At 50.1% G+C, this 22,211-nt stretch overlaps 1 protein-coding gene across 2 annotated transcripts in view; it reads right to left on the bottom strand.

Annotated features, from left to right (window-relative positions):
* DIS3L2 (DIS3 like 3'-5' exoribonuclease 2) overlaps positions 1 to 22,211 on the bottom strand; it is a 189,010-nt gene that overhangs the window by 35,601 nt on the left and 131,198 nt on the right. For both annotated transcript variants that reach the window (XM_084292240.1, XM_084292241.1), the window contains exon 15: positions 150 to 229. In XM_084292240.1, the coding sequence (XP_084148366.1) occupies positions 150 to 229 (80 nt within the window). The remainder of the gene's footprint in view (positions 1 to 149; positions 230 to 22,211) is intronic.

The raw sequence follows: 22,211 nt of genomic DNA, 5'->3' as shown, positions 1-22,211 counted from the left end.
CTGTTCCCAGCTTCAGGTCAAGCCCGAAGCCTGCTTTAATCTACTTTTAAGTGGTACAAGCAGCTGTGCTCCCTGTGCCAGAACACGGGGCAGATTCCTTTCGGTGCACCTTCCCCTATCTGCTGCGTGCAATCTGCCGTGGGACTTACTTGTTGCTGTCCCGGTACTGATAGATATAACAGCCTTGAGGCATCCCGCTCTCCTGGTCCAAGGTAAACGAGAGCTTCAGCTGCAGAGAGAGAGGGTGAGGGGAGCGAGGAGAGAGAGAGAGAGAAAAAAAAAAAAAAAAAAGCAAGGTTTTAGGCTGTGTTCTCAGTCATCACAGCAACTGCGAGCAAGGCTTGTGGGAGAGAGCTCACTCGCCGAGACTGACACGCAAACACCGCGGCCTGGAACATAGCGCGGGGTTCCAAACCTCAGGGCGAAGTCACATGCGTTGCAGAAACCTCTCGCTTTTTCCACCCTTTGTTACTCTAAAGTGTTTGTGGTTCTTCTGAAATGCATGGGTCATAGCGGCTCGCCCCTCCAAACCCACCCACACACACCGCCCCTCACCAAAGCGGCTGCGGTTGCCCTCAGACACCAGAGAAGCGAGCGCTCGCCATCGGCAGCTGCAGTTCCCACGAGCCTTTCTCTGAAAACCTTCCCGGCTCCATCCCGCTCCCCCAGCGCATTAGAACAGAGGAGAAACCACAGAGGGAAAGGTGACAGATTTTTCCTCCTGCGCGGAGTTATTAAAGAGCTGTTAGAAGGGTTTGCAGCTTGGCCCCGCGTCCGGCAGGAGGCTGTGATGGGACCTGGAAGCGACTCCAAGGAGGCGTTCGGCAAGGGCTTTCGGATTTCAAGCTCGGCCTCGGCTCCTTTTATTTAAGGGGGAAAAATGAATCCTCTCTCCACAGGGCAGCTCTGCAGGGAGGCTTTTTCTTCAGGTTTTTACACGCTGGACTGCCCGGAAAACAGCTCAGGGCTGATCTGCACGAGGGGGCACAGCGGAGCAGAGCCTCTTTCCCCAGGGGAATGCTGCTGGGCCCCAGGGGAGAGGAGGGGAGGCTGCTCCTGCAGCCCCAAGGTGCAGCCCCTGCCCTCTACAGAAGGGTTACAGACCCTCAGGAGGAGCGAGCAGGTAGGGGAAGAGGGGCAGCATCCTTTGGAGGGGGTTGCTGCAGTTTTTACGCACCGAGTGCTGGAGCTTTTTGGGGGGACAGACTATTAATGGCAGGGCTGTAACCCCTGCTGGATCGTGCTGGATCATTTCAGCACTTGTGCAGGTCTGGGAAGACCACAGCAAAGGCCAAAAGTCAAAAGAGGTTTGTTAGCATGAGCCCGGCCTTCCTAAACAGGGGAAGGAGGAGGGAGCGGCATTGAGCCGCTCCTTTTGATCGCAGACTCTCTCCTCTGGGGTCCAAGGAAATTGCTAACTCAAATTAACAGCCTATTCAGGAATGAACACAGAATTAAAGCATCTTTCTCCCGTAGGCTGTTAAGAAACCCCATGTGCTGAATCATTAGATGGTGCACCAATTTTCCCTTCCCTACAGGGTAGCAAAGTCATACGCTGCGCTCTCGTTGACCCAAATAAAACTGCATACCATGAAATCACGGAAAACTTCACCATCTTGGTCACTGCCTTAATATCCAAGTACAAAGGCTGAGGCCAAACCCAGCTGATCTCCCGGGACTTCCATGCCCTTAACCCTGTAAACCATCCCAAAAAACACGCCCCTGCAGCAGCACGTAAGACGTGTCTGCACTTTGCGTGTGTCCAGGACAGAAGTATCACAATCTATGGCTTTCTGTAGGCTCTGCCCTTCTGCAGCTTGGCGTACTGCTCAGTCCCACCTCTGAGAGGGGTGTTTGAGGCAGGACTAGCAGGGCCAGCTGGGGACGTTTCGTCTTACTTGACATCTCTGCAGCCAGGCAGCAGCTCCAGCCTCTCCAGATGCTCTGACGGTGCACAACAGATGCCCCACAGGAGCAGGAGGTCAGTAAGAAACAAGCAACTTCCCCCAGAGAGGCGAGCGATCACCTTGCTTTGACAGAGGCAGAGGTCACTTGGCTACAACCTGAGTCCCCCTGGGTCAGGGAACCGAAGGAAGGACTGGGAACTCCCCAAGGCCATTTTCCTGGGCCAGGTTTTCCAAAGCTTTCCTGCCAGAACATCAGAAGGAAGGTCTGAGCCAAAAGGGACAGCAGTTATCACAGCCACGGCTCCACACGCCCCGGTACTCTGAGGGAAGGGCATCATTGCAGAGAAGAAAAACAAAAGAAAGCACAAAATTGGGGCACTTTGGCTACTTTTATCAATAAATCTGACTGGGACAGACCGAGGACTGCCTGAGACTTTCCTTTACAGCTCTCTCAGCTTAGTGGCCTTTGGGCTTGCGCTAGCCACACGCCGTTGGTTACAGCCCACCTGGGCCCCGTGCCCCCTGCAGCACTCGGGGCCGGAGGCAGCTCTGTGCGAGGAGGCAAGTGCAGGGGACGGGAAGGAAGGAAAAGGGCTGGGAAGGAAAACAGCCTTGTTTGGACAGCCTGAATGGGAAAGCTCCGGGGGAACCAGGTATGGGAGGGTGACCTTCTCGCTATCTGGAGGGGACAGGGTCCCGTGGATCCTGCCTAGCCAGAAAGAAAAGATCACAGTTCCCTAAGATAATGCGTTTTCAGCTTTCTGTTATTTTAACCCTTCTCTCTCTGGCTGTGGCATTCGAGACAAACACAACACACCCTGCTCGGCAGGCTCCATCTTCTCTGCTTACCCACCAGTGCCAGGAAGGGCTGAGGGCTGCGTAACGGGGACCAAATGTGCCCGCCCGGGGCACTGCTGCCAGGCAGGTGGATGCTGCTGTCACCTGCAGCGACAAGACCAGCAAAGAAATAAAAAAGAGCAGTTGAGGCAGGTAGAAAAGGACAAGCTGAGCACTGCCAGGAGGCAAGCTGGGATGCAGAGACTGCTTCCTAAGCTTAAAGCTGTCCACACCCACCCAGCACGGTGCTGTTGGGTCCCCTCTGCTGTTGGAGCCCTCTGTGGACCATCCTTGGCCACGTGGCCACGTCTGTGCTGTCGTGTTCAGCTACCAGGGTGCTCATGGTCCCAGCATCTCGGTGCTTTGGAAGATCTACTCCATGGGTTTTTCTTGCTACCACAGATCCCCGAGAGCAAAACTCAATTATCTTTTCCTGCCAGCCCCCTCCCAGCTCTCTGCACGCCCAGCGCTGCTGCTCCTTTCTGGCCCCATCTCCTCCAGCAGCCGCCCTTTCCTCCTGCCTTTGTTCCCCAAGCACATCACAAAACCTCTGCTTGCTTCTGAACCAAGGAAGGTTGCAGGGCAAGGCTGGGGATTGGAGAGATGTCAGGAGCTGATCGACCACTTTATCCTTCCTCCGATCTGACTTCCACTGCAGCAATGTCACGAGACATCCCGAGCCCCCCAGACAGGCAGAGACCTACAAACCAAACAAGCTTTTGCAATACTCCCTCTGGCACAGCTCTAACTCTTAACCAACTTGACAGCATTGCTCCAGCACTGCAGGCTGCTTTGAAGCTCCTTTTCTTGTGTGTGTCAGAATGCAAAGACTTGCCGTGAAGCCAGCGAATAAATACCAGGACAAAGGAAAGGCCACTGTTGTTCAAAACATAGGATTTGGTGCCTGCAGGGACAATGAGGGAACTCAGTTTTCCTGCAGAAACAAGTGCAGAGTGACCCCGTCACGAGGAAGGCTGGTCAGCATTAAACGCAGGAGATCATTTCATTTTCCAGGACGCTGCTGGGCTTCGCTGGGAGAGGAGGGGGAGAGGAAATCTCCCAGCGCTGTGTGCGACTGGGCTTGCACTGCCCCCTTCAGTAGCGTCGCCCCGAAGCTCTCGCACGCTAATAAAGATCCCTTTCCACTCCGATAGCTCTGCACATAAAGAGACGCCCGGCGTGGTGTGTGCGAGGACTCGATGGGAAGGGGAGTTGGAACGGAGCCACGCTGCGAACAGAGCCGCTGCCTCCCAGGCGAGCCCCATCAATAATTGAGATGTCAGAGGCGTAGGGAGGTGCGCGAATAAGAGCTGTCAGAAGGAGTAATTGGGATCTGCGAGGATACGGTGATGGATAGGCTCGCTCGCTACCAGGCGCAATTGCAATACACCCAAATTGAAGAGGAGCAGGGCGCCGAAATTCACAGGGGCAGGCAGTTTGATGGGCTGGATGTAGTTCCCTCAGTGAAGGAGAGCATTGCACCCATGGAACCAAACAGGAGCGGGCACACAGCCTGGCCACTGGTGGACGGAGCAAGAGAAAGTATTTACAGCAATGTGGCCGATCCCTGCAACGTTTGGTGCAGGCTCAAGGTGAGGGTGGTGCCACCTCCTTGAGGAAAGTCACCTCCTGCCCCTGGTGGTGCTGGGCACAGAGGGCAATGGCTCCAGTTGCAACATCCTCCCACTTGCTACATCCCAAAATCCAGCAGGGGATGCAGCTGGCTGGCAGTAGGACAGCCCTCGCTCCTCCAACCACCAGGCACCAATGTGCTTCATCTGCTCTCAGGCACCTGAGGGTTTCCACACGCTCCCTCCCACACAGCCAGAAGACATCAGGGAAAGCAGAAAGGCTCCAGGCAGCTGCCCCACGCTGCACGGACAGCTCTGGGCTTCCTGGTCCCTGCAGGGACCCGGTGCCCCACTGAGCAGCCAGGTCTTGGTGGGGTTGTAAGGGAAGCTGGCTGTATTTTGGGGATTCTCCATTACCACAGAGGCCAGAAAGGGGGAACGGTGCTCTCTACGCTGCCTTGGACCTCCAGGCTTGCCTGGGCTTTGGTGCAGCCAGCAGCCATCCTCGTTTTAAAGAAAGTTTCAGACCTGCAGCAATTAGGGGCCCAGTCATGCGATAAAGCCTGGTAGCTCCAACAAGGAGAGAGCGCAAGGAGCAGCCTTCTGGCTGCTGAAACGCTGCCAGTACCTATATTGACTCGGCTGGGCAAATTCTGCATGCCCCTTGAGTAAATGGTTTGGCTTGGATCCCCCCCTTGGCTCTGAGCACCAAACCTCCGTCATTAGACTGAAAGTTTTCTCTGCACATGCAGGGTTTCAGAGGTATTATCAGTTCAGCCGAATAACCAGGTCAACGGTTTCAAACGTCCCGGGTTTGGGTCAACACGAGGGCATCGTGCTGCTGCCAGCCTTGGTTCTACTGTTCGAGGTAAATCCTCCAACGGAGTGGTATTCAAGCAGAAAGAGAGCACCCAGGGCAAGGAGGTGAAGCAGAACACGAGCCTGCACAACAAAACCCAAGGGACTGGATCTAAAGATTATATCGAAAACATTTTCCTGAGAGGCAGGGGGTCTCACCTGCCCTTGGCACTCACACAGTTGTAACCCCGTCTGCACGGAGGTCCGAAAAGACTGGTATGGGCTCCCTCTCGGAATAAAGGCTCCCCTCTCCAGCAAGCTCTAGAAAGCTTTTTAAGAATAAACTTAGTCATCGAGCAGGTTTTTATGCCCCTCCCAAACTTTGGTTTTGACCCGAAGAAAAAAAAAAATAACCCTGAAGTCCTGACACTCACTTTTCAAACCACAAAAAACGAGCCGTGCTCCAGTAACGTAATCACAGAGCTTTCTGGCACCTCGTCCCTTAAAAATACATCCATCTGCCTGCACACAGGCCATCAAACTCAATCTTGTTCACAATGGATTTCCCAATTCCTGCGTGCTGGAAGGGCTGCAGCAGTGCTGGCTGTGCTGACTGGATGAGCCCTTACAGAAGCACAGCCTGCAAACCTCACAGCTGTGTTTTCACTTAAAGAAGCTGCTCTTGAGCACTTCTCCCTCTGGGTCGCTTTTCGATTTGCACTGCAGATCAAAATTGCTGCAGAAAGACCCTGGGTAGAGGTTGCACTTCTCCTTGGTTGCCCCTTTCTCTAGAAGCAAAGGAGGAAGGACAGGATGGGGTAGCAAAGGAGACCTCAGAAGTCCTCCAGTGGATAAAGGCAAGGCAGGGAAGCTTGCTGCCAGCTCAACTAATGACCTGTCACGTTGGGTTGGTATGGTTCTTCCCTTCTGGCTTTGCAGGCAGCGAAAATTTGGCCAGTCTCAGCACCTGAGCACAAACATAAAGGCAAAACCAGCTGCCCCATGAGCCTGCTCCTTGGGGAAAGTGTGCTCTAGAGGGGACATCACTGGCAGCTGCTCTTCCTCCCTCTTCCTACCCCAGTCATCCACTGGAGACATCCCAACCCTCGCCCTGCAATGCACAGTGGGCACAGGAAGGGATCAGCAATGATCATGCTGCACCTAGCATGCTCTACAACAAGCCACCACACCTCCCAGAGCTCCTGTGCGTGAAACGACAGAGCTGAGATTACAAACTCCTTGTCAGCTTAAGCTAATTTCTCCCCTTTCACGGGGCAGAAGAACACCCGGGTGTTCATGGACAGCACAGCACAGGGTGACTTACAGCAATTCCTCTCCGTCCCTGCTTTGCTTTCCAGTCTCGAGGTCTCTCGTACAGGCAGGTTCTCTCTTGCTGCAGTACAACACATCACCTCGGGTTTTTCTCACTCTGCACCACCAAGCTCCACATCTCTCTCACGTCCCTTCTGTCACAAGGCATTAGCCAGCGAGCTGCATCTATTAACAGGCTCCAAGATCCATGCATGGGGCTAAAGGAAAATGTCAACCTGAAACTCAGTCAAACCTAGGAAAAGGAGCTGAAACTCATATGGGGCTTTACTTCTGGCCTGAATCCCTGCTGCTGCCTGCAGTCCACCCAGGCAAACACAAGCACATAAAACACATCTACAGCCAGCAAATCCCTAGCAGATAGTAAGATGGGAGATAGCATTTCTCTTGCTTCTCCCCTTAAACTAACCGACCTACTTGACCAGCCTGGGACCCAAAGGCACAACGAGTTATTACTAAATTATTCCTCAGGCTGCAGCAGATCTTGCTCTCCAAATATCTCCCCTGGGACCCAGCGAGGACTCCAGGGTCTCCCCCTCCCAGGAGCAGACACCAACACACATTCCCTAGCACACACAGGTGCTGCTTTGTTGTCTCATAGCCCCCCAAACCTCTGCTGCAGGTAGCACAGAAATACCAGCAAGCAGCTTTTACTGGATCCTCTGCAAAGACACACGGATGCTGTCAGCCGAAGGCAAGCTGGCATTGTACCCTTGGCTTTTATTTCGCAGCTGCAACTCGAAGCTGAAGAGCCCTTCTGGGAAGATGGGGCAGGAGACAACTTTCAGCACTTGGCACTAATATAAACTTCTAATGAGTTTATTTTTAAACGCTCACACTTTGCCGGCACTGGAGGTTTAGAACACAGCACGCAATAGGCGGAGAAATAAAACCAGATTTATATAGAAAGGAGAACTGAACACTTCCATTCACGTTCTTTGTAATTTATAAACTGGATGAGCTCATTCTTTAGATGCATGATTAGGAAACCACACGACTAAAATAAAGATTATACAATTGCAAAAGGGTTTACATTGGTGGATTAAAAATATCTTCTTCAGAAACTAACGAGTTCTGACACAGCACCGCATGCTCTAGACCACTAGGGAACTGTCAATGAAGTTAAAGTATTTTCTACACATACATCAATTTTAAAATAAAAGCAAAACATGCCTAGGAAATGCCACATAAAAAACTGTGACACCAACAAGATGCGTGCCAAATTTCACTGCTTGGCCGCTTCATGTTACTCAGAGCCTGTCTCCCAGACTCTATAAAGCGCTCCCGGCTCTTGCTGAGCTCCCAGCACTTTTTCCAGCCCTGCTGGTGCTCTGAAACAACAACAGACAATTGGATTCATCGTGTGAAGGAACTTCTCGCTTAATAACATAACAGGTCCTTCACAAGCTGGGCTTTACCTGCCTCGATAGGGTTTTGTGGCTGCAGAAAAGCGTTGTGCTTTGAAGATTGACGATGCCTCCCTGGCTTTTCCACCAGGGAAGAGTTGGGTCCTGCCCGTCCAAACGGCCTCTTCTTCACTGTGAGCTACAGAAGTTCACTTGGGAAAGCAGGAATTTGGCAGAGGAGGAGGATGAAGACTCTAATAGGAGGCTTGAGTGCAATCAGGAACTTGAAACAACCCTACGGGCTGCTAGGAAGGCAGCACTGACCCTTCTCTGAGCAAACAGCTTGCTGTTAAGTAACAGTGCCCCGAAGATGAAGAAGCCGATGGCCGGAGGGCAGCGCTCTGACACCACGCACCTCATCAGAGAGGGGAAATCCCCCAGGAGAGACCAGAGGCCAACAGCAAGAGCAAAAAGCCAGAGGTCAGCTGAGCTGCTGGGACCTACAAGGGGTATGAACGGGAACAGGTCAGACCTCGTGAGAAGCGAGACGGGAAACGCAACGCTGACACCGCAGCGCCGAGCCCACGAGCACCCGTGGCTGGAGCCCAGCACCACAGCACCTGGTCAGCCTGCACCCAGCGCTGCTCCTCCAGCACAAAGTAGGTGCTAGGATGGAAAGAATCCATCGGCATCCTAATCCCTGGTTCATAGGAAAGCTCGCTGTACGGCCGAGGCTGGCAGAACAGCAAATACGTTCACTGCTCTGAAAATCCCGAAGCAAACGGGTCAGCCAAGGGGGTTAAAGTAACCATGAAAGAAGGGGAATACTTCTCACTGTTAACAAGGAGAGAAACTTCAAGCATACAACTGATGTAAAATTTTCCTTAAGATGAGGAGTGTCAGCAGAGCGGACACGTGTTTCTGTATGGGGTATCTGCGGCCTGAGGGCCACTCGTGCCCAGGACCGAAGCCATCCCGCTGCCACAACCACAGCTTTTTCGCATGGAGGGCAGTACTAAAACCCACATATACGTCATTCTGATCTGATGAAGAGCAAAGCCTGAGCAGAAAGGCATCACTAAGGCATTCCCATCCCCAAAGGATATAGGAGAGCCTGAAAAACTCAAGAAAAGCAGTCGACGCGCTCTCTGTTTGCTTTAGATGAGAAGTGACACAACCGAGTGGAAACCTCCCTCAACTCGCTGCTCGGTATGCTGCTACTCGTGGGTACTGCACGTAGCAGGTCATTATCCCCAAATGCTCTGTTTTGTACACCTGACAGTCATCCCTGAACGCAGGGCTCAATTACCTTTGCAATTGGCACTGCTACTCTGCGAGAGCCCGAAGTCCGGAGGGAACAGCTCCCGGAGAGGCAACAGCTTCAGACACTGATTGATTCCCAGCCCTGCTCAGGAGCTAACACCATGAATAAAACACAGCAAGGCTCGCAGGCAGTTCGTTTCATGGAAAAAAAAAAAAAAAACAAAAAAACACAAGAACACCAGCAAAGGTAAAAGTTCAAGATGAAAGAAAGACAACATGGATTCGATGGAGAGCAACAGGACAAAGCACCCTGCGCAAAGTGCCTGATGCGTGCTGGTTTCCAAGAGCTGCTGCAACCTCCTGCCAGAGAAAACACAAAGCAGTGGCTAGGTGAGGCAGGGAGGAGGATGGGACACTGCCCTGGATGCTGATAGCCCAAGCCATGTGGAAACACAAGGTAAGAGCTGGGGGTGCAGAAGTGTTGGGGAATGTGGCAGGAGGATAAATGATTTCGTTTCTCTTATTGCACCTGAATATAGAAGAACTTTCCCCCTCCCCCCCCCAAGGTTTTTCCCCTTGGGGAATGCTGATACACATTTTCCAAATCAGCCCTGACACCACTTTGTGTCTTCCCGTAATGTGCCCAGTCTTTGTCATTGCTGTTGGGAGGATACGAGGAGCCGAGGGCAGATCAAACCCAGCAAATCCTATTTTCTTAAGTTTGTTAATGCTAACTGCTTCCCCTGCTAAGCCCCTAATGGAGCTGTGAGAACCCAGGAGCGCAGATTAATTCGGCGTCCAGGTACTATCTCGTGCCTGGAGGGATTTCCGTAGAGCCGCATTGGAAGACAGACGAAAGCTTGTAATACCCTCCATAGAAGAGATAAACCCATTAAAATATGAACAGCCCCTGTGCCGACACGATAAGAGCTCTGCCAGGTAACAAAGAGAGATCACAACAGTGTTTCCAAGTTGAGTTATTTTGGCAAGTCGTTAAAGTGGAGCGGGGACGGGGAAGATGCAGAATGTGCCGATCGCACCATGCTGATTTCTGCCGAGGAGCCCCGCTGTCCTTCCCCATCCTTTGGGGTGCTGCTGTGAACATCTGGCGGACCCAAAGCCCGGCCCTAGCCCTGCTGACTCGAGCCCTGCTCCTTCCCTGGGAGCGATCTGTGCTCCCTCACTGCTTGCTGCAGCCTGCCAGGACTTGCTTGTTCCACGCACTCCTAGAGCACGAGCCATCATTCACAAAATAGCAGGCAGCTGCTCTGCATCCTCGGCCAAAACTTCTCGCCCCAACCCTGCTCGCAGCGTGGGATGGGAAGAGAGCCCCTGCCGTACCCGCTCAGCCCCCTACATCCCACGGAGCATCTCCTCCGCACGCCACGAAACGCCTCCTGGCATCCCGCAGCGCCAGCTCTCTCCTCTTCCCGGTTCCTTCACCAAACTTCAGGACGTGCCACGTGCTTGTAGGAGATCCCGAGCTCTCCGAGGACATCCCTGCCCGTTCCCACGGATGGCGAGAGCAGGCTGCTGCCGCCGCTCGCGCAACCACCGCTGGCTCCGGGGCTCCGGTGGAATTCCTCTGGCAGGCAGTGACCTGCTCCCGCTTGCTCTTTCCTAGGGACCTCACAGCTCCTCTGTCGCAGCCTGGGAAAAGACGGAAGCGGGAAGGGACGAGGGCCAGGAGATTTGTCCCAGCGAGGCGTCGGGAGCGGGGTGGGCACCCTGCCCTCCCGCTAACCCGCGGCCGCTTCCCTCCGGGCGGCTCCGGCTCTGGTCTGGACGCGGCTGCGCTTCAGCGGGGAAGCGATTTCGGCGTGTGCACGCCTCGGAAAGGGCTCTGGCAAGGTTCGCTCTGAAAAGGTGCGGTATAAAATGTAAAGCGTTGCTGCGCAGCCAAGTTGATGTCAGAGCCCGCGACGGCGCTGTCGATCACCGGGTTGGAGCGCGGGGGGCAAGATCAGTGATCTTCTTCCAGCCCGCCTGCACAGCAGGCTGTTCACAACCCTCTATTCCGCACTGTTATTTAACATATGGAAGGGCCTCGACATGGTTTATGTTCAGTAGTTGTGGTTTCCAAGCAGTATTGCATTTCTTCAAAATGAAGATCCATAACATTTTAAAACTATTTTTAAAGCCGGTCGCAAATCTGCAATCTTCTACGTCATCCCTCCTTCCTCCTATCAAACCCAGAGCGTAGCACACATTCGCAGGGTATCGGCAAGCTCACACATGGGAGCTCAGCTGCAAGAAACCCTGCATGCTAACACAGAGACACACACACGAAAGCTCAAGACTGCGATTCAGTTCAGTCGGGACAAGCCATGTTTAAGGTTTCAAAGCCATCCAGGATGTATTGCACTGCTTGGAGTTGTGGGTACCAGCACACGGGGAGGGAGAATCGAAGAACTGAGCCACCCCGGGAGGTATTTATTCAACGATCTGCCTCAGCAAGTGTAAGAAAACTAAAAGGTTTCCTGCCTCTGGGAGTTGAGCACAGCAGCAACCTGATCGGGTATCATTCTAAAATCTCATCACTGCCTTCCCTTGCCAGGACTGACCCCATCCACTCCTACAGCGAGTCACAAGACAGCTGAATCTCTAATTCCAATTTTTAACCTATACCTCTACCCTGCAGAGCCAGCTGGGGCACAGAAAAATCTTTAGAAATCATCCTTAAAGCCCCGCTCCCCAGAAATGCCTGACTTCTGTGGACCGTGTCAGCTCTTGCAGAGAGCTCTCTGCCTTTTTGCAGCACTTCTGCATAAATCAGAGTTTCCAGCTTCCCAGCTTGACGGACTCGTGGCTTTGTTGGGTTAATTTTGTCCGGTCAGTCCTGGCATTGGAGTTGTCCGTACCAAAGCAGTAAGCTTGAAAGGCAGAAACCAACACCATATTTTACAGAGACAGCCTCTGTAAAATTAGTTATTTATTCCAACAATATTAAAAGGAGACACGCAGCTTTCTCGGTCGTTTTTCCATTCGTAGTATTTTGTTTTGTTTTTTTAAACCCAGGAGCCTAATCCTTAATTTCTCTGTGGAAAGGATGGAAGAAAAAGATCACAGGGATGAAGGATCAGCCTCCTAGAGCATCCACTGCACCGCTTGCTCTTTGGAGAGCTTGCCGGGCTTGTTGCTGGGATTTCTGTTTTAAATACATTCTGGAAGTAAATAAATAAAAATATCTCCAGGGGTCTGCCTTAGCTTCTGAAGGAGCCCCAGACAATGCACGGGAGGCCAGAAAGGAGCCAGTAAATTCTAAGAGTGTAGAACAGGAGAAGGGATTAAGCCTGGTGATTAAATTAGGCGACGCATGAATACATTCCAATGCACAACATCACTCAAGCGCTGGACAAAACATATGGCAACAATGGAAAGCGCTGCCCACGAGGTCACCTTTAATGTGATTAGCCATGGACGCCCGGAACGAGCTCTCCCCAAGTACCAGCGTGCTGACCCCCACTGCGCGGGGCCGCCAAGCACCCCCGAAAGCCTTTGAGGCCCCGAATCCCGCACCGACGGCTGCTGCGTGTTAAGGGACGTGCCCAAGGCCATTGAAAGGGGGACAAAACCAGGGCACCAGCGGGAGCTGTCCCCGGGGTGTCCCGAGTGACAGCCGGGTCACCCCGCGGGCTCCCTCGTCCCGCTTGGACTTTTCACCTCGGCTGGCACCGCATCCGCCGGCACGGCTCGCCCCTTTGAAGGGGGAGAAAGCGCCTCATCCATCACTGACACGAAGGGAGTTAATTCACTCCTTTACAACTGGAAAGGCTGCTGCTGCGAGCAGGAGGGAGCGCAGGAAGAGTAATGAAACCCAAAAGGGAGCCAAATGATGCTTTCCTCTGCGAGAAGCCAGCGCTGGCAGCGCTTGCTGCTGGCACGGCCCGCGGTGGGTGAAAGGAGACTCTTTTGTGGTATGCCATTAGCTACTTCCAAGGCTTCAGTTCATGTTTACCACAGCCACTGTGTTACTTCACTTGGTATTTTTTTCCAGTCCTGTTGATTGTACTGCAGAATTGACTGAGTTCCTTTGGAAGTCTTGCTCACGGAAAGCAGAAACAAATTGCTTTGCGGACTCTTTTTTTTTTTTCTTCCCTAAATCTAGCCTCACACTGCTTTCCCTAGACTCAACCTAGGGCTGAAATCCCCCGTTAAAGCTGAAAATAAAGGTCCCTGCTCAGCTCTGCTCACTCCAGTTATCGCCCAGCTGCTGCCACACTGCATGGGGACATTGGTGTCACCTGCATGGGGAGCGCAGAGCGATGCTGCCGTGACTGCACTAGAGGGCATCTGGCACCCTGGCATTTCTCCACGTGGTGCAACGCTGCAGCTAGGTCCCGTAAAATCCCGTTACAGCAAGATAGCAGGTTGTCTTGTGGACTGTAATGAGAAGAAATGCTCAATGAGATTCAAGATAACCTTGCGCGAGTCCCTTTGCCTGAGCGCCGCGCTGTAATCAGGTGAACCCTTCAGACTGCTGAACTCTTCCCCAGTGGACCTTGGCGGACTTGTCGGAGGTCATGAGGTTCCTGCAGGCCTTTGGTATTTCAGATTCCAGGCAATGACTAATCAGGGACACATGAGAAATGGGCCCAAGGGCAAATTTCTTCCACGTATTTTGTATATGCATGGCTAGGTGGGTGAAAGGCATGGAGACAACCCCACGAGAGACTCGCTCCAATTACGCAGGTCCCGAAGTGCAGTGACAAAGCAATGACAAACACGGCACAGGACCATTGCCAGCTGAGCTCCTGCTATTGCCAGGAAAAAGAAAGGATCCTCTCCTAAAGCCCTTTCTAGATTTACATTTCCAGGATGCCATAGCTGCAGCTCAACCCTTGGCAAAGCACGTTCCAGGCAGCAGCGCACAGTCACGGCTGACATTCAGCATGCTGTGAAATCCCTCCCTGGCAGAAGGAAGAGTCGCCAAGGATCCTTCTAATAGATCTAATAGAGGAGGACCACGCAGCCTTTGACAAGATCTATCAACGTATTTCCAATGAGACAAGGTACACTGGGTTGTCTGCTAGTTCTAACAACATTTGGGGTAGCATTTCCATAAAGGAGGGTAAGAGCTTTGCTTTTGGACAAAGAAAAATAATATCCTCCTCAAATGCAGCTCTTCAAGACAAAAATTAACCATGGCTGGGTGATGTAGCTGTGGTCGCACCCTTTTTTGGCTGCTTCAGCTCTTCCTAGCAAGTCTTCCCCCTTTGAATTTCATTTTGTACTCATCACTGTAATCCCTATCACAAATGCTATTTTGTATGAAATACTGACCCTCGGAGCTCAGTCCGAAGAAAAATACAAACAGTAAGAGCAAGGATAAACCAGGCCCAAGTGCACACTGAGCCAAAGCTGTGCAAAGCAAAACAACAAACAAACAAACGCTAACTCAAAGAATTTGGTTAAGAGCTGCCTTTTCTTCAACCATTTTCCTGGTGGGTTGAGGCCCAGATGATGTTATTTTGCCCAACTGCCTGGGGGTTGAGGCAGGTTCCCTCTCTGCTCTAGTGCTCTGCTGCAGCCGGTAGCCATGAGTTCAAAAGAAAGAAGGTCATCAAGTTCCGCTGTTTCTCCCTACAAAACGGGCAGATGAGGGCACGTTTAACACCTCCATCTGCTGAATGTCTTCATGCCAAGAAGCCTGCACATCATTTTGTTGGTCCCAGCCTCTCTTAGTGTTTATTGTCTGCTCAAGACTTTACCCAGCTTCTTGGGTAAAAGCAGCCACAGCAAGCCCTGCCCTGAACCAAGATGACTGATAAAAGAGGATGGGAAAGCTCCCAGAGAGATGCTTAAAAGTCCTTGGGCACTGAGCAATGGCATTACTCCTGCATGGAGAACCTCAGAGCTTAAATGGGAAAAGGACCGAACAAACCCAAGCAAGAACTCCCATCAGGGCGATGTTCATCCCACAGGGTTTTATATTGTTTTGCATTCTTTTAAGAAAAAACTCACCTGTCTGCTGCCTCAGTAAGCTGCAACAGCACCATGTTCGTGATCTTTAAACTGATTTCAAGGAACCTGTACAAACACTTGAGAATTTGAAAAGAGAGAACTATGATGCACGAAGAACCTCAGGTTGGTCCCCCAAGTAAAGGTTATTTGACAGCAGCACCCCTTGGGACCATGTTATGGATTCATCCACACACCTACCTCTCACTCCTACCTAAACATGAGAAACCACTAAATCTCCAGCTCATTCAATCACCTATACATTACGCACTGGCTTATTTAAAAAAAAAAACAGAAAAAACAATGACAAAAAAAAAAAGAGCAAGGAGATGTGAGCACAGTATTAAAGACTATCAACCATCACTTTCAGTAATGTTTGAAAATAATAAAAAACAGAGAGTTGAAGTGAAAATTCAAAACCTCAAAGTAATTTCAACCATACATACATGAGAAGGGAAAAGTTTATACATGATGCAACAGAAAAAATGACTCACTTTCCTAAATGCCAAAGCCTGGTTTAGTTCATTCTGTCTTCTATACCTGTTAAACACATCACTGAGAGAAATCATTTAATAAATTGCATTTTTTTAAATCCCTTTTTAGCCATTTAAGCATTTTATTTCCTAGTATTGTGGGTGAGCCTCTACTCCACCATGCTAATTAAAAGCAAAGCGCTCGCTGGATCAATGGAATTCTCTCCGGAAAGAAAGGAGAGGCTTGAGATTAAAACAGAGACCTTGAAATTGAGGTGAAACTGCAGCCTTAAAGCTAATGCAAAACCTCCTGTTGATTCATGGGAGTGAGAATGTCTCAGTCAGAGGGCTGATCTCGGCACTGCCACCAGACACCCAATAAGCTGCAGCTCCGCAGTCCCCCAAGGGAAGCAGGATCAGAGGGCTCAAGCCCCACGGCGCAGCTACTTTATTTCACTTGTCAAGGAAGGCCCAAATTACATTTTGTTTCATTCCGGCTAGATTGGTTTTTAAAACAAACAGACAAAAGTGACTGCTTGGTTAGTTTGTATTGCTGTGACAAGAACAAGTTTAAGTCCAGTTAAAGGCATTACCACAAAAACCCTTCGCTGTGATTTTGCACGGGTGGTTTCTTCCAGATGTCTGAAGTCTCTCAAGCCACTCGGGCTCAGCACACTCTCGAGACTCCTTTCTCACCGCCTCTTGCTTCATTTTCAAGTGACCAGCAGTTTAACAGGAACCCGTCTCAGATGGGAAACGGACTGCAACCGACCCAGCTGGTAATTAATCGGCAACACATCTCCCACCAGCCCAAATCCAAATAGGAGAAGGCATTGCCTTCAGAGAGTATAGTTTAATACCTCCATCAAGTTTTCAGGCATGGACAATGCAACAACTTGTGAATACTGATCACTGGGGAGGAATCAGAAGCTGTGTCTCGAGGTGGGAGAAGGCAGCGATGGCGAGCACCGTGCCTCATTTACAGCCAAACGCAGCACCGCACAGAGGAGCACAGGCAGGCGGGAGGTTTTTATGAAATCCCAACTATTGACAAATCCTGAAAACAAAGTGCAACACGGACCAGCAACCTTATCTGAGATGTCATGCCTCATGGTCCCATTTTATGCAATTACGTATTCAGGGGAAATCTCCACTGAATTATGCTCACATGCTAGAAGAACTTCCTTATTACTGTATGAAGATGGGGAGAAGTGCAAGATAAATGATCTAGACTACTGAAGACAGATTCACAGTCATTTGCTTTCAAAGCGAAAGCAACGGGTTGCTCAACAAAATGCAGTCCCAGTGAATCACTGCAAACTTTAGCAGGGCTTATCGTTTCAGGAGGCACAGGCTTGGACTTGGAATGTTAAAAGATAAACCCAAAGATAAACCCCAAAATGGGCTTGAGCAGGCACTGGCTTCTTCAAAATAGTCAAAATGGGCTCCATCCTCAGCTCGGCTGCTGGGATCTTGGCTACAGCTCTGGCAGTCTCATTTCAGAGGGCTCTGGAAGGCACAGGTGCTCTCTGAGCTTCTTTGTACTTCAGCATCTGTATGTAACAGATGAGGAAAGATAGAGTGTCCCAGTATTTAGAAGGAGTGGCCATGCCCAGAGACACTTTATAAAATGAGCTGTGGTCATGGAAAGCAAGAATCCCCCCCACCCCACCCCTGCTCTCACTTTGGAATTGAAATGAGAAGTCACAGAACTGCAATGTCTGAATCTTTCATCTCGTTCCAAATGTTGTCCTTTGTCATTATACAATCAGCCTTTCTTCCATTTACTGTTAGGTGAAACAGAGCTGGCTCTGACAAAGAGCTGCTGCATCTTCACCTATGGCAGACTGATCACATTTGAAGTTGCATCACTCAACACACGCTGAGTCCATCTGAAAGAATGATGGATTAGCCACGCAGTCAGCAATAATTAATACCTGGGAAAAAAAAAACCCTTGTCAAGTCTCCGTTCAAATATATGATAAATGGAAACTGAAACAACAGAAGACTTTCTGATGACGTCCGTTCATCACTAGTAAGAAAAACACCAACTGGAAGGCAGGACACTCTGGGGCAAAGATTGCTTCCTCAATAGAAAAGGCAAAATCAGAACTTTGTTCCAACACTCACCCCACGTGCACCTTTACACAAACACATGTTTTCCTGGGTTTTGTGTCATCTGTCTTGCTGTTGGAGATACTGGAGAACCCAGTTTGTTTTTATTTCATTGAGAACCAGTTTCTCCGCCCTTTTTCCTTCCCTTTTGAATATAATCAGTAGAAGAAACTTCCTCTTCCTACCACTTTCAAAAGTACCTATGAGATCTGCTCAGGTGGATGAAGCACTGAATTCTCTGTTCACCTTAGCTAACAGCTTCATTTTTAAGACACATTCCTTCACACTAAGACAGCACCTGCCACAGATGCCCCTTTATCTCCTAGAGACATGGGGCACTACCTGGGGTCCCTATGAGCAAGTGACCCCATGCTGCCTATCACACAAGCATGGGCAAGACCCTCCTATTCTGGCTAGTCCAGGAAACCAAGAGGTGTCTACTTCTCGTGTGAATACTTCCAGCCTTACCAGCAAGCAGCACGTGATGACTGCCAGCTCATCCCCTTTTCATAGCTTAGCAGCAACTGGATTCACCTGATGGAAGAAGCCAAGCAAATTGCAAAGTGTGATGAAGAAGTGCCCACTGAACTGTCCTGTTTAAACACAACAGACCTCCATGGGACAGCAGCACGCCAGCTGACACACGTAGGCAAGCTCTGCACCACCAAAGCACAAGAACTAAAAGGGGTGGGGAGAGTGAGACCACTTGAGAGACCACTGCTCAATTCTGGGTTGCAGAGAAGTGCTGGCCACCGTTAACACCTTCACACTGATGTGGCTTTTTGCCCTGCTCTGGGCTGAGAAGTACCTGCTGGGGAGCTAGGATGAAAGACTGACCTTAACAGTGCCAGCAACAGGAACAAACAAAAACCCAACGTTTTTTATTTAATAGAAATAAACTGTCAGGAATAAACATGAGTGGATGAGAATGATCAGCTCTGGCCTGAGGCACTGGATTTAGCCTGGGAATCAGGAAAAGGCCCTGCTGCCAGCTCTGCCACTGACTCACTGCGTCAGCTCAGGCACTGCTTCACCTCCGTGCCTTTCCCATCGCCTGGGAGGATGGAGCCAGCCCCCCCTCTGATACCTGCTCTGCTGCTGCTGGCAGAATCTATGAAGCTATTGCTGTGACAGATAGCGTATCAAAATTAAAACATAAGACTCCTTTTTTTTTTTGAGGAGCTTCCGAGCTTTCAGGTATATCATGGATTTGGTAAAACTAATGGGTTAAGCTGTGTTTGTTTATGAGAAAACCACTTGTACATGAACAGAGAACTTGAATATCTGAGCTAGTGGCTGAGAAACTCTAGCAAGAATAGAGAAGGTCACAACTCAAACTTGCATTACGGATGGTAAATCAAGGCCAGAGCACTACTGTGTGGGGAGCTCCTTCCCAAATGTACTTGCCCAGGCATCTGGCTGTGGTGGCTCCCAGCACAATGCTCTACAGCCGAGCCCTGCGCTCCAGCGCTCAGCTCCCCGCTCCTGCCGGAGCCAGCTCAGCCACTTCACCACCTGCTCCTGCTGCGACACAGCTGCTCAGCTCTAAAAGAACGATCAGGGAACGGCAGGATATGTGCAAGGACATCAATCCTGCTCACACCCCTGGGAGGACTTCATTAAAATCCCAGGGCAAAAGACCCACCACAATTAGATTCTGAGGGCTTTCTACTCAAAATCCTGATTGAATTGAAATATCTTAAAACCTACCGGCACCCCAACCATCTCCATGCGAGCAGGAAGATGCTCAGCCAGCACAGACCCAGCTCCCTAACACGATCCCGCAATGCCTCCCTCCTGCGTGTCTCCTCAGTGTGTGCGCAAATTGCCTGACCCGAGCCACTCGCTGCTCCTGACGACAACGATGACATTTCATGTTGGCCTGCAAAGCACCACGATCCCCTCTGGTATTGGAGGAAAGACGTTTTGAAAAACATTTCTACCTCGCTAATGCACCTTTGCAAATGCATTTTGATTACTCCTGCAGAGAAGAGCAGGATCGCCCAGAAGATAGCTGTGGCCTTAGATGCTCGTTTTGGTTTATTAACTGGGGCTATGCAAAAGACTTAAAATCCCCAAAGGAAATTAACCTCCAAATATATCTAACATCTCCCCAGCTGCCTAATGTATCACACAGTCTAAGCAACTGTCCGTAATGATCGTGTAGCACCTGCTGTCCCCATTCTGTGCATCAGCGATGTCTCTTTAGCCAGACATCAAAGAAAAGCAGCAGACAATGGTGGAATTGTGATAGGAAGTGAGCAGTGAAAGCTCCTTGTCAGTCCGTATTTCCATTTATCTTGCAGTGCTGTATGAACAGCTCATCCTGCCTCATGCACTGTTGTTGTAGCAGCTTCTTTACCAAGAAAGATGCAAGGACAACCAGGAGGCAGTTGCTGAGCAAAGACACTTCCTCTGCAAAAAGGTGTGTGCGCTGGGAGCGTGCAGGAAGGTACAGGCAGCAGCTGTGGCTGGAGAAACTCAGCATCACATCAGGGAGTGCTCTAGCCAGGACGGCCTTCCTGCCCTATTTTAATACGTGATTCAGATCACACTGTCAGGAAAACACAGGTGCCTTTAGTTAACTGAGGTCCACACAACATTAGAGACCTTTGCTGTCCCATTGCCCAGCATTCTCACTGGAACTAAACATCAGTTCTGACCCAAAGTGCCTCCCGTTGATATACGGATATACCGAATTTACAGCACTATGGCTGCTTCACCGGGGTAGAAACATTTCCTACTTCCTTATAGCAAAAAGAAAAGAAGATCTGTATGCTTATCAAACAGATACGAGACTGGAAATATGACATAAACAATTTCCCATAATTATTTCCAGCAGTCATTCTTATTGGAAAATTTTAATGGTGGTAGTAATTAATCTCTGACTCTTGAGATTTCCAATCAAACAGCATTAGCAGGAGCTACTGTCTAAAATTGTGCTCCTGTCCTATCCCATTAGCCGCAACCAAACACAAAATTTCCCAGCATACAATGTCACATCCTGCACGTACAATGTACCTCTTCCTCTTTATTTTCTACGTGTGGATGGCTTGAGCCAACTTCTCAGAACTGTTGGCATCAAGTACGTGACGTCTATTCTGAGAGCTCGTGTGACATATGACAGAGCATTTTGCAGCTGGCCTGCTGCTAGCACACGTTCTTGTATTTGGGGTGTTTACACTTGTTTTTCTGCTTCCTGCAGCAGCAATGCTCTATTACTTCAGGAGTCCCACCAATTTTAATTAAACACAGCTATTCTCAAAGATCACTTATTACCTTATGCGCAGCGACCACTGGATAGGACCACAGGCAAGGTCTCCAGCACACGCAGAGGTACACCGGTACAATTTCTACTAACCTTTAAGTTATTCAAAACGATAAGAAACCCACAGGGAAAAGCATGACGAGATGGCACAGCACGCAGACTGAGAGCAAGCAGAAGTGAGACCACTTCACTAGCAATCCAGTCCTTAAATTTGCATAACAGTATCATCGTTGCCATCTTTACCCTTTTTTTTTTTTTTTTTTTTCTTTTTTTTTGCATTCACCCACAAAGCTGAACACCTGTTGTGCAGCAAACAAGGATACTATGATTCTGTTCTAGCAAACAACTTGATGCCACTAGCAAATGTGAATGCACTTTGGGTTGTTCTCCCAATAATTTTGGCCCAAGCCAGTGTTTTGGGCACGCAGGTGTAAGTGCACTGGCAAAGGCAGAACCACGGGCACAACCAAAAGCACCACGCAGCTCACCCAGTTGTCATAGAGATAGATCAGCATCCTGGGGTATTCTTATTTTAAATACACATTGAAATCCTTGTTAACCTGTCTCTTTGTAGGCATCTGTCCTGGTGATTCATTTATAAACTGCTGAGGCCAAAAAAGAGAACCATTTATCAGCACGTCTCCTCTACGCAAGCTCCTCGAGCTGAGGAGTTTTTCTGCAAACTTGATGGTTCTTTAAAAGCAGGTTTCTATCTGATCTCTGGCTAGTGTTTGTAAAAGCTGTGGTCTGGGGAAGTGAGCCAGCTTCAAAGCAACATGGCCAGGAAAAAAAAGTTGTGGGGAGTGCTCACTTTGGTTTTCAAACCAGGTCAGATCCCCACTCCAGTTATAACGTGGGTACACCAAGGGCTGCAAGGAGAGCAGCAGGGTGGCATTGCATGGTCTGGAGCCGGAGGGAGACAGGGTGCAGACAATAGTGTAAATATCTGACTGGTTTTTCCTCAAAGCCACAGCAGAAGGCACCTCTTGCCTTTACTTCTCAAAGCCGCAGGTCCAAATGAGAAGGCAAAGAAGTACATTAATCTCTGTCTGTGTGGACAAAGTTTCATAAGCTCCTTAGCAGCTGAAGGTGCAAAGACTTAAAACCTTTAAAACTTAGTGCTCAGCAGCCTTCTGGAGCTAGCAAGCTGGAAGGCAGCACAGGAAAACATATTCTAGGGAAAGAGCCCCAGAAGGGGGCTATGGGATCAGCAAGATCCCATGGAGGAACAGGCAGAGAAGCAAAAGGTTGCAAAGAAGGTCCTCAGACTCGAGGAGCAGGATTCCCCTCCTACAAACCTCTGCAGGGGCATGGAAGGAAATGGGGGAAAAAGAGTGGCAGGT

This window comes from Netta rufina (genome assembly GCF_964035555.1).
Source record: "Netta rufina genome assembly, chromosome: 9".
Lineage (NCBI taxonomy): Eukaryota > Metazoa > Chordata > Aves > Anseriformes > Anatidae > Netta > Netta rufina.
Note: the sequence above shows the minus strand (reverse complement) of the source record. Positions and strands in the feature narration are given on the sequence as shown.